General features: G+C 43.6%; 1 protein-coding gene across 2 annotated transcripts; it reads right to left on the reverse strand.

The window, feature by feature from the left end:
• Positions 1-4,357: 4,357 nt before the first annotated feature.
• Positions 4,358-11,841, reverse strand: LOC137465260 (ketosamine-3-kinase-like). Of its 2 annotated transcripts, XM_068177207.1 has the most exons (7): positions 11,664-11,787; positions 9,504-9,628; positions 8,845-8,996; positions 7,398-7,489; positions 6,872-6,954; positions 6,323-6,445; positions 4,358-5,634 (listed from the first exon to the last, which is right to left on the reverse strand). In XM_068177207.1, exons 3-7 carry the CDS (start codon positions 8,985-8,987, stop codon positions 5,296-5,298), a joined length of 780 nt encoding a protein of 259 aa, XP_068033308.1. In that variant the 5' UTR covers positions 8,988-8,996; positions 9,504-9,628; positions 11,664-11,787; the 3' UTR covers positions 4,358-5,295. The 2 variants fall into 2 exon arrangements, with proteins under 2 accessions (XP_068033308.1, XP_068033307.1); XM_068177206.1 differs by lacking the exon at positions 9,504-9,628 and having other exon boundaries at positions 11,664-11,841.
• Between the last annotated feature and the right edge of the window lie 843 nt (positions 11,842-12,684).

Here is a 12,684-nt window from a genome sequence, read left to right on the forward strand (position 1 = left end):
ACTTTTCATTAAGTATTTCTCTAACTGCAAAATATGAGTGGTCTTAAAGCATCTTGTAGACCTACAAGCACAAAAAGATTCGAAAATCAGATAATAGGGAAATAAGTACATGTTAAGCCAGTTCTCTGACCAGTTTGACCATTTTGGTGGTAACTTCCTTATGGATTATTTCACACCAGACTGACACACAGCGTTGTTCCAGCTGTAAATTACCACATCCTCTAAAAATCCATTGAGTGTGGATGCTTCAGTCAGGGTTTCATGTGGCCTTTCTCACCTGGATTCCTTTTTGGTTTTTTTTAAGGTAAGTATTTTAATGTAATGTAATGAAATGCAATATGTAAATGGCATGTACGTACCTAATTTTCTGTTCAAAAAGAAATATACAAGCACTTAGCAGATGAGCTTTCAAGTGATTCATCCACATATAAAACTTTGCTCTTCACTAATTTACCTTGCACAATTCTTCCACTTACATGCTTTTAGGCTAAGCAAAAATCTTTCTGCCCATTGCTGAACCTTTGAGTGTTAGAGCTAAATTAAAAATATGTATAACAGGCTATTTATAACATGGGAAAATAATTACAGAACTAAAAATGCAAAATCATGGCACGGCTGTAAGAGCCACTGGGCTGCTTAGAGCTGATACTGCTGCAAGCATTTATCTTGTTGCAGCTTTCTTTCTGTCAGTGGAGAAAATATGTTAAAACATAAAAAGATTATTAAATAAATCACAAAAACAAAGGCTTGCAGGCTTTGTGCCTATAAACAGTGGCAGTACTGGAAATAGGCGCAGTCATATCTTGCAGACTATGCCAGAAAAAGAAAGCATCATGAATTTTGTAAAATCAGCTATCTCAAATTAAGTAAAGCATCTTTCTGTACTTGTACAGATCTTTACGTGTATTCATGTAACTCAGAGGGGAATGGTCAACAATTTAAATAACAAATTGCACATCTGTGCAATTTCTCAGTATTTGCTCACATTTAAGTTGTGATGGTGGAGAGGCCAATGAGTCTTTCAACCAAGTATTCTGGTTGAGCAATAGATTTTGATGAATTTACATTACATGTCAAAGACTTGCAAAGTTTCTTCTAGCATGTTTCCAACAAGGTACGACTCCACCCTGATGGAATAGATGACTGCCCATCTGTCTTAGCCACACTCTGTTGTTGTTTTCCATTAAAATTCCTCATATTTTTGTAATCTTACCTGTAGAAAAACCAGGGTGCTTAAAAAAAAAAAAAAGTATGCACAAACCAAAGAATGACTGCTGGACCTGAAATGTTCTACCATATCACGAGCTTTTACATTTCCGTGGAAGGTATGTGATTTGCACCAAGAGCTGCTGGTCCTTTGTCATCCCTGTAGGAAACACACTTGAACTAGAAAGTAGGATTTAAAATGCTGTTTATTAGCTTAGAGTATCAAAAGACAATAGCACAGATAACCCAACACCTCTCCAGGTGCTCTGAGTCCTGAGGGTCTAGCATTGACAAACACAGCACTCCATGCAGATCTCATTCAGAGCAGAGAATCTCTCTTTTTTGTTATTTTCTTACAAGGAAACAACCTTTTTCATCATTTCTACAATCAAGATGAACATCATGAATGTTCATGTTGATCCTGAAAAAGTACTGCCTGTGTGTCCTTAGTATTAAATCACCTCAAAAGGTTCTGATCCGATTTGTTTGTTTGTAGGAGCTGGTGAAACAGAAGATAAAGTGACAACTGATTGAGCAGCAAAGGTCTGAGGCAATGACTGCAAAAAAGGGAGGTTAATATTTACACCAAACAATGAGGAGAAAACATGCACAATGTTAAGTCAAGTTTGGATGCAGCCAGTTTCTGGGAACAATTTATTAAAGCTCCTGTGGAACAGGAGAAATGTGTAGAACTGTATAGAAATGTATAGAAATGAATATGCAAATTTACCTTTTAAATAAGGGAGCAATCTCGTCAATGCAAACCAGGTGCTTTTCTGGAAACCCACAAACCTCATTCTGCTTCCTGTGATTTTGGCTGGGAGATTTGTTTTGTGTTTCTAGTCAGAACCGCTGACTGTAATTTACATTGCATCGTGGTACTGGTGAAGATCAGGACAGTAATTTTTAACAGTATTTCATTGTAAATGAGTCGTACTGTGTTTGTTGTGCAGAGGATTGCTCTTAAGAGAAAAAGAAGGAAAAAATGTAAAACCCATTTCTGCAATGATGCTGAATTTAAAAACACGATCAACCATTATGATGTACTTGCAAAGTGCACTGGCACTCTCGGGTACAAAGTTTGGAGGCTTTAAAGCATGCTATTATAACCCAGATCCTGTAATACTTGTTTAACTAATGTCTCCGTAAAGATAACATTCCTGGTCAGATGGCTCTCCAGCTGCTGAAAGGAAAGAATCAGCCCCTGGACTGCAGTGGAGCACATAGGGAAAGGAATAAAGTGGTCTGGCAACAAAATAATGACAAGAAAGTGAGAGCCTTATATCTGCATAATGAAAGCAGCCCTAATTCATTTTTCTGTTCAGTTGTTTAGGGAAAAACAAAACAAACCACCAAACAAACAAACCCTCAAATAAAAACAAAAGTAACTGAATATTTACAAAGAAAAAATAATAAAGCTCTTGTGATTGTGGTGTGGCTTAGTTACCAGAAACACATTTTTCCTCCAAATGTTTTTTGTCACATTCTAATTCCGCAGCACTTCCCACCTGCTCTGACTTCTGCTGGAAGAGCCCAGCAGCAGTTTTAATCACCAGATCTATTTTGGAACAGCACCGAAGACGGGAAGCAGGAGGAAAACCAGCACTGGAGTACTACATTTGTATCTGCAGGCAGTTTCTGCAGGAGGCTGCAGCCCAAGAAGGGCTCAGAGCCAAGGGATCCATGGTACAGGAGAGATTCCTGTTACATTCCATTTGTCTGCCTCTCTACACCCCTTCAGATCTTAATGACAGCAAAAAACAGCTCCAAAAAACTGAGCATAATATCCTTACATTAAAACTCTACATACAATTGTTTCTACCTGCATAACTTGCATAAACACAATTTTTCTTCAATCACAAAAATATTTGGATTTGGTTCCATAAGGAAAAGGCTTGCTGTTTATCAGTAATTTTATCTCACAACTACAACTGACATAAAATCTACTGCCATTTTCATTTTCCCCTGCTAATAATGAAGAGTATTTATGTATTTTAGGAAAATTAACATCCTGACTTGCACTGTAATGAACATGTAAATTTTCTTCAGTGACACACTGCTCCAAACCAATCCATGACCATGCACATTCCCAGCAACACCTCAGATGATCATAATTTACCTAACAAACTAAGGATCTCTAAGAGGTTAGAGCAAGTAATTCCCTAAGAATAAACCAAGATGTAAGGTTTTAATTCAGAAAACAGTGACAACAATAATCAACTGAGAAACCTTTTATTCAGGTAACAAGGTCAAAGTAAAACCTATTTTACCAAGCAGATGTTTTGCAGCAAAAGTCAAACAGCCAGTGAGAAAAGTAGAATTAAGGGAAGTAGTAACAAATACCAGTCTTCTCCAAACGTGTTTTCAATTTGTGTAAGTAACTGCCAAACTAGCAACTAGAAATCCCTCAGTAATCTGCCAATATCCAGTGCAAAGCAGTTTTAGTTAATACAAGTCATTCCCCAACACTCAAAAGTGCACGTTAGAATCATGCATCTCTCTCACCTACCTGGCAGGCTTGCACAGAAGCACCACTGCCAGCCTACATCAAAAGAGTAAAAATCCAGTATTAAAGCCACAGTCTGTGGATCTATCATCAAGGACTTCTGACAGGGTGAAGTGCTGCTCTGTGAGTTACACGTTACCTTCCTTCCCTTTCACACCTCTTTTACCACAACAGCCACAGCAAGCACTTATGGGGGACTGCCATGTGAGTGTAGGCAAGGAAGACCCCTTGCTTTCCAGGTTATCCAGAGAAGTACTGAGCCCAGAGGTGTCTACATCTTCCCCTTTCTGGCGTGTCTGAAGCCCTGGGAGACCTTTACACAGAATATTTTAGAGTGAAGAGTGCAGCACTCTAAGTCTGCATTGGAACTCTCATGAGCACAGGTGTACAAATGGTGCAGCCTTGACACTGGGCACATTTGTGGTCCCAGTGACATAAATGCTGTGGTTTACTGATCCTTGTGCCAGAGTAAGGTTGATAAACTATTTTTGATAAACACACTGGTATCAGAAAGCACAAGCAGTAGTATCCCCTTGGAATAAAATTAGCTGACGGGCATTCCTGTGGAGAAGCAGAGGGTCACGGCCTGTGAGCCATCCCAGAAGTCTCCCCTGACCTCCTTCCCCTTTTAAGTTATATTGTTACGTTTTCTTTGGGGGTGTGGAAAAAACAAAGTGCCAGCTGATGTAATCTCATGATTAGGTGGATTTTGACTGACTTTAGTCAAACATGTGAAGCATGTGCAGGTTTTATTTCATTAGAGAATACACCTCCACAAGGTGTGTACATGGAAAGTGTCTTACCTGTAAAGTTCTCTAAGAATGCACACTACTGGACAAAAGCATAATCCAAAAAAGCTAGAGAACTAGTTCTGGTGGAAGCAAAATTGCTGTGGATAAAAGCCCACTGACCAGAAAGCACAGAACAGCCTACAAGCACTCCAGGAGGCACCAACAGTCTGCATCCAATGGAATCAGTCAGCAAAACCCTGGAGGTCTTTAAAAGCCTCTGGAGCCAATCCCAAGTAATCTGTTTAGGCAGGGAGGTGGGACTAGATGATATTCTCTGATCCACCCCCAACCTCACCCACTCTGATTCTGTGAAAATTAATAGCAAGTCCAAATCCCTTCTCACAGTTCCTAAACATAATTCCTAAAATTATGTTACATAATTTTCCTGTACTTTCAAGCTCTGTTGTTAACGCTGCTCTCATGCACACATATGGACATGAAGAGCTGAAAGAGGAACACACAGCAAAATGCGGCGAGCAACTTCTTTTAGGCATCTCCTTGGTGTTTATTTGTGTTACCCTGCACAATCTCACGTGCTTTCTGGACACCAAGACCTTTATTCACTGTGCAAATTCACTCCTTCCTTATTTTTTTCCCTTGTGGAGTTATCCCCAGCTATCCTAAAAAGGGATGATTATTTTACACTTGGTATTCAGCAGGAGACACTGGTTCTAAGTCTTTAACAAGGTCAAGGGTCTCACAGGTTGTTTTTAACATTACTACTCCTGCAGCTGCACCACCAAGTATGGGGTTCTCCAAACAACACAGGAAGTATTTGGCTTAAGCAGCAGGTTACTTTACAAGGTTTCTCATAATGTTTAAAGAAGACCCTCTGTACCCTGAACCAAAATGGTTCCAGTGGTTCATGTAGTGGAACAGCTGATAAAGCTTCAGGCGTTTCTCAAACCCTGCAGCTCTGGGGATTTTACTGTGATAAGCAGAATAAAAAGAACTGGTGAAGCCACCAAACATCTCAGCTATTGCAAGCTCATACTCTGAATGGCCGTAGAAAGAAGCTGGATCAAAGATAATTGGACCAGAATCATCCTCAGCTACATTTCCTCCCCAGAGATCCCCGTGCAGGAGAGCAGGAACGATTTCCACATCACCGAACAAACTGGGTATCTTCAGCTGCAGGGGAGAAAAGCAAGACATGTAAATTACACAATCATTCACTTTGAAATGTAGAGGTTTATCTGCATACTTGAAGCATCCTAAAACCCATCATTTAAACCACCACAGGACTTGGTCAGCAGAGATGCTGAGTACATCCAGAGGACTCTTACTGTTAATAAAAGGCAGCAGCAGAATGGTCATCTAAATCTTTTTTAGCAAGAAAAGTAAAAACCTTGAAACTCAGATATTGACCAGGGTTAGTAACAACCACCACCACCACTTCATCATGAAAATGCCCAAGGATGTCTCACCAAATTTCCAAAATGCAGGACCCAAAAAGCCAATAGTGCAGTCACTTAATCAGGTGCAAACAGTGAATGAACAGGCAGCAAGCAGAACAAAAGTGCTTATGCACGTACATTTCTCATCATGAACGTGTTACAGAGAATGAGAATATGCACTCCATCCAGCATTTCCCAAACAGTAAGGCGAAGTGCCTATCTGGCACTTTGGAATTCACTCTGGAATGTCAGCATAGGGAGATATGGCAAATGCCATTATAGCTTAAAAGAAGGGCATTTTAATCCCTAAAAACTGGACTCTCTTACCAACAAAACAACAAACAGGAACTCTGGTTTAAAAAAAGTAAAATTTAAGTATACCCAGCTCTCCCAATAATGAGAACTGAGGGAATTCCTCCTACCTGAAGCTGTGCCCAAAGTTCTCTTGCTTCTTTGTCACCTGATTTCTTTTCAATCATGTCCATCTGGGGCTGGATCCTTTGTCTAGCAAAGAAACTCACCCAGTCACTCTGCCAGTCATTCACCTGAAGGAACAGCACTGCAGATGTCAGTTCTACACCACACAAAAGGCAGATTTGCTTCTTTTTCAAATAAGCCCTTTGAGTATCATGCAGTCTTTGTGCTGGTACCATGCAGGACAGTAAATACTATCATCATTTAATCTAACATTATTTTAAAACATTAAATGAGGATAATTTTCTCTTAGAATATTTTTCTCTTTAAAACGTTAATTAGAATAATTTTCTCTTAGTGATTACAGTCCAAGAAATTGAAGAGCTATCAGTGTCCAAAGCACTACCTTCCTTAGCAGGCTGAACCATGCCTTTTTTATTTTCACGGCTCCACAAAAATTAATTTATTTCCGTTATGATAATTTTGACCCTCTGTGTCACTGAGGGGAAAAACAAGAAAAATTTAAAATTGTATCAGTCTGATGAAGTACAACCTACCTGTGGAAGATAGCCACAGCAGGTAACTGTATGAAAGCCAAACTGATCCACAAACTGGACTTCTGTTTGCCCTTGACCTTTACCTTTCAAAACAAAGACAAAAATTCAACAACAGTGACAAAATACTGAGCATCCATGACACAAATTAACCTTTAAAACTATGCAAGAGTACAATGCTGCTTCTACTGAGAACAAAAAAATGTACTTTAATGTTCTTTTATGCTTACAATGTGGTTGTTTTCTAAATTTCAAGTTTGCTATAAAGCAGGTATATTCTGCTCTTCAAAATTGTCTTTTGAGGTTCTTTATCTCCTCTGATACCATAGAAACTGTGGTTTGGGCTCCCAGGGGTCCAAAACTGAGTATGTGTTTTGCTTACACAAACCCAAACAGAGCGAACAAAAGCAAGAGGAATCCCTGCCTGGGTCTGTTTCATCCAAACCTATTCTCACGCTATCTTCAGGGGAAGATGAACTTGCCCTGAATTATTATCTGGGTTAAATTTGCAAACAGCTGTGTACTATACCAACTATGCTCCCTTCTTTCTTCAGCTTCTCTCCAAGTTTCTGGTTATGAAGGTGAAGATCAGCCAGCTGAGTTCCAAGCAGTGCTGAGTGTCTAAGAAAGAAAAAGGTAATCTGAGTACCACAGACACATGAACAGAACCAGGTCTTGATATTCCAGGAGTTACTTGGAACAGATTTCTCAAGTAAATAAAAGCAGTTCTACACCTCTAATAAAATATTTTTTCAGTGTATTCCAGTTATAAACACCTTGTCTTCCTATCAAGACTGGTTAGTAACACAAAATGTACTTACTTGGCTGTTTCTGACACCACTGCTGAAAGTTAAAGTGAGCAGCAAGCATAAATTTACTGACAATGAGAAACTATCAATTCTAATTTCTGTGTGACATCACTTCTGTAAGGACTCTGAGTAAGATATAAGTAAGAAAGCATGCACAACATGTTGTACCCTCTTTTCCTAACTCTGGTAAACTGAGTTTGGGAAACAGAACCAAAAGGCTGATCCTTTTCTTTCTACTGCTGCTCCCAGCTGCTTTTCTCTAACATGCCTAGATGATGAGAGTCACAGGGGCCTAATTTATTACCTATTTTTAATAAAACCTCATCCTCTACATGGTTCAGAGGAGTCTTGTAGTAATTACAAACAGATATTACAAACCAGCTGCTTCCCATGTTAACAAAATTACTTTCCTTTTACTGCCTTTGACCTTCCTCAATTTTCCCTGTTCTCCGGGCACTGCTGTTTAAGGCAAAGTTATTTCCTCAATTTGTTCCTGTTAACACAGGAAATCTGCATGCCAAAGGTACCGTCTTGGACCCCACAACAGCAACATCTCTGTCCTTTCTCTTGGGACTCCCTGAGGGCTCTCCATGACTTAGAAACTCTGCCAACAGGTAGGATGAGGGACAAGACTTTAAACTGGTTGCAGGAGTTCTGAGAGAGAGATGAGAAATTGGTCATGATCACCTCCCTAATGGAATCACACAGATGCATTCATTATATTAAGAGCTCGTCACAGAGAAGGGTCAAAATTTTGTAACTATCAAAATGAAGGTAAAAGCTGAAAATACTGAAATCAAGATTAATTGATTTGGGGAAGTGCCTCTGCACAATCAAGCCAAGCAATAAAGTACTGGTTCTTATACAAGGGACAAGTACACAACACAGGTGATCAGGCTGGTCATTTTCCTTTCTGTGAAAAGAAACCTTACTGTAAAAACTACTAATTACCTAAGCAAACAAACTCAAAACTAACCAAAACCCAGACTCACTTTGGGATGTATGATCTATTTGCTAGGTGAGGCATTATGAAGTATTTTATACAACTCTGCTGTGTGATTTCCCATATTGTCTTGACCCGCTTTAGAAAAAAATTAAACAAGTTCCCCCTATGATCATGACAGCCAAAATTTCTGGATAAGGGAGGCAAAGATAACACTGTGTTACCTGTTCAAACCCCTCATTTCCAAATGTTCCATCACAAACGCAGTACTATCCCCAGGCAGGTCTACAACTTTGATGGGTTTAGGCACTTTTATAGTCTCTGTTTTCAGGATGGCTTCCAGACTGGCCATTTCTCCCTCAAACATTCTTCTGGCCTGCCAGATATATAGGGAAAGCATTAATGTCTATGAGCATCAGTCACAGGCAAACAAAGCACTTCCACAAAATCAATAAAACCTACATTGAAAGGCTGGAGGAAATGTTTATTCACACACAAGATACAGACAGGACCACACAATCAGACTTGACAGTAGTTTTACAAATACAGTAATGTCACTTCATAAAACAAGTGAGTGAAAATTACTTAGGTTCTAGAATTCTCTATAATTTAGAATGTCTGTTTGCAACTGAAGGAGTGCAAACTACTTATGGATAAAGTATGAGCTCCGTCAGCTGTGCCCCATCAGACTTGTGTTCTAGAGCTTTCACCAGAATGGTTTTCCATGGTGTTTTCCTTTACCTCAAGAGGGAAGGGCATGGGTAGCAATCAACTGTAGCAGCCAAATGCCCCTTATCACACTTGCCCAACCCAAGCCACCACCAACTGCATTTGCTGGGAAGACATTCTGAATTTGGGACCTATTTCTGCACCTGCTACCCACAGCAAGGAAAACCTACTCTCCTGAGCTTCTCCTCTGAGATCAGTGACACTCATCACATGAAGAAATGTTTCTCTACAAGAGTCAGGCAGGGGTTGTAGAAAGAGCACATGGGAAATTTAACATATCTGGTAAACGCAAAAGCAGGGAAGCAGAATGAGTAAAATAGAAAGAGAATGCTAGCCCTTTAGTAATGTTCCATGCAACAGTCACAGGACAATTTGCAGTAGGCATCAACTAAGAGGCAATCACAGAATGGTTTGTGCTGGAAAGGACCTGAAGACATCCATAAATACCACCTTGTCCCACCCTCTGCCATGGGTAGGGCCACCTTCCACTATCTCCAATCCCTGTCCAACCTGGCCTTGGACACTGCCAGGGATCCAGGAGCAGCCACAGCTTCTCTGGGCACTCTGCCAGGGCCTCATCAGTCTCACAGTCAGGAATTTCTTCCTCATATCTGACCTAAAGCTACTCTCCTTAAACTGGAAGTCGTTCCCCCTTTCCCTGTCACTCCAGGTCCTTGTAAAAAGTCTCTCCCTATCTTTCCTGTGGGCTCCCTTCTGGCACTGGAAGGTGCAATTATGTCTCTACAAAGCCTTCTCTTCTGCAGGCTGAACAATCCCAGCTCTCCCAGCCTTTCCTCATGGTGCTCCTTCCCTCTGACCATCTCTGGGAGACATCTCTGGCTGTCCTTTTGCCTCAAGAGTGTCCCCAGGAAATCAGGAAATACCGTGTCTCTGTCTAAAGCACCACACTTGGCTATGAACTGCCGATGCACAGCAGCTGCTGCTCACACAGCACAGCGTTTACAGCACTTCAACAGAGTTTGCTTTAATCAGCGCTCGGGATCCACACACAGGCAAAAGCACACAAAGTGAAACTGCTGAACAGAAAATCCATCCAGATCTTTCCTCCCCTCACCCCAAGCCTGATCTTGCAGCTAGTTGGATTGTATAGCTAAATACAGAATTAGCAAAGGCCTAAAGGAAGGTCTACACCAATTCAAACTGTCTTCTGACAAGCAGGATAAATTCCTGTATTATCCCATGCTACCATCCCCATTCAGCTCCCCAGCTTGATCAGAAATTGTTGAGAGATTTGGAACAGATATAGCGGCATGCATGCTTTCAAACACATTTGCTTGCTATGAAGGGCAAATACAAGTTTGGCTCCTGTTCTGCCACTGAAGCTATGTATGTGACAAACACAAGTATGGAGTATCTTTAAAGTAAATTCCACTTGATCTCTGTTTCTGCAAAGTATGCTGAAGAAATAAGTTGCACTTTACTTATCTCTGCCAAATGCAGGTATCAACCTTTGACAGTATGTTCCAGATATTGAAAGGACAAAGCAGAAAAGCTTGAATAATTGTGAAAAAATATCACTTACTAAGAAAAGCTCTTTCTTGTGTGCAGGGAATTAGAAGTTTTAGTTAAAACCATGGAGGGCTGGAAAAGACTTCCCAGATCAAGTCATACCTTTGACCCATCTGCACCTTGTCACCCACACCACAGCACTAAGTGCCACGTCCAGGCATTCCTTGGGCACCTGCAGGGATGGGGACTCCACCACCTACCTGGGCAACCCCTTCCAATGCTTAACAACCTTTTCCAGGAAAAAATTCCTGTTGAGAGTAGGTTTGGTATTAGGAAGAAATTCCTGACTGTGAGAGTGGTGAGGCCCTGGCACACGTTTCCCGGAAAAGCTGTGGCTGCCCCTGGATCCCTGGGAGTGTCCAAGAGCTGCTGTCTGCCCTGAGCCCCCCTGGCCCAGCCTGAGGCCGTTCCCTCTCCTCCTGTCCCTGTTCCCTGGGAGCACAGCCCGACCCCCCCGGCTGTCCCCTCCTGTCAGGAGCTGTGCAGAGCCACAAGGTCCCCCCTGAGCCTCCTTTTCTCCAGGCTGAGCCCCTTCCCAGCTCCTTCAGGCTCTCCTGGGGCTCCGTTCCCTTCCCCAGCTCCGTTCCCTTCTCTGGCCACGCTCCAGCCCCTCCATTCCCTGTGTGCGGGGCCCAGAGGTGACCCAGCACTCGAGGTGTGGCCTCAGCAGGGCCAGCACAGGGACAGTCCTGCCCTGCTCCTGCTGCCACCCCAAGCCCGGAACGCTGCTTCCCGTCGCGGGGCCTGCCCACCCCCGGCAGCCCCGATCCCTACCCCACCACACCTCCGACTGAGAGTTGCACTTCACGAACACCCGGCCGTGGTCCGTGTCGTAGCTCCGGCCCTGGCTGATGCAGCCGCCCCCCGTGTGCCCGGTCGGCCGCAGCACCGCTGTGCCGAGCGCTCGCCTCAGCGCGTCCTCCATGGCGGCGACTGCCGGGGCGGGGACGGGCGGGAAGGGACGGGGCGGAACCGGGCGGGCGAGGGAGGGAAGGGAAGGGAAGGGAAGGGACGGGGCGGAACCGGGCGGGCGAGGGAGGGAAGGGAAGGGAAGGGACGGGGCGGAACCGGGCGGGCGAGGGAGGGAAGGGAAGGGAAGGGACGGGGCGGAACCGGGCGGGCGAGGGAGGGGAGGGAAGGGAAGGGAAGGGACGGGAAGGGAAGGGAAGGGAAGGGAAGGGAAGGGAAGGGAAGGGAAGGGAAGGGAAGGGAAGGGAAGGGAAGGGAAGGGAAGGGAAGGGAAGGGAAGGGAAGGGAAGGGAAGGGACGGGGCGGAACCGGGCGGGCGAGGGAGGGAAGGGAAGGGAAGGGAAGGGAAGGGAAGGGAAGGGAAGGGAAGGGAAGGGAAGGGAAGGGAAGGGAAGGGAAGGGAAGGGAAGGGAAGGGAAGGGAAGGGAAGGGAAGGGACGGGGCGGAACCGGGCGAGGGAGGGAAGGGAAGGGAAGGGAAGGGAAGGGAAGGGAAGGGAAGGGAAGGGAAGGGAAGGGAAGGGAAGGGAAGGGAAGGGAAGGGAAGGGAAGGGAAGGGAAGGGAAGGGAAGGGAAGGGACGGGCCGAGAAGGGGCGGGACGGGGCGGAAGGGAGCGGGCAAAGGGCTCCCTTTTGGAGCAGCTGAGGGACCCGGGCGCTACTGTCAAAAGATTCACTCGTTCCTCGGATGCCAGTTCTCCCCTATGTTCAGTTTTATTCTTCTCTTAATCACCGAACAATTCCAAAATTGTTCCACCAATTACAAAATCACGTAATATGTTGAGTTGGAAGGGACCCACAAGGACCATCAGTCCAACTAGGAGTGGCCTTGCACAT

The sequence above is a fragment of the Anomalospiza imberbis genome, chromosome Z (genome assembly GCF_031753505.1).
Source record: "Anomalospiza imberbis isolate Cuckoo-Finch-1a 21T00152 chromosome Z, ASM3175350v1, whole genome shotgun sequence".
Taxonomy (NCBI): Eukaryota; Metazoa; Chordata; class Aves; order Passeriformes; family Viduidae; genus Anomalospiza; species Anomalospiza imberbis.

Bases quoted from the DNA above. Each gene is read 5' to 3' on its own strand.
- LOC137465260 (XM_068177206.1), bottom strand. From the start codon at position 11,804: ATGGAGGACGCGCTGAGGCGAGCGCTCGGCACAGCGGTGCTGCGGCCG. The intron at 8,997-11,663 runs GTGTGGTGGGGT...TATATCTGGCAG, and splicing joins AGTGCAACTCTCAGTCGGAG to GCCAGAAGAATGTTTGAGGG. The intron at 6,446-6,871 runs GTAGGTTGTACT...CTGTTCCTTCAG, and splicing joins GCTGTGGCTATCTTCCACAG to GTGAATGACTGGCAGAGTGA.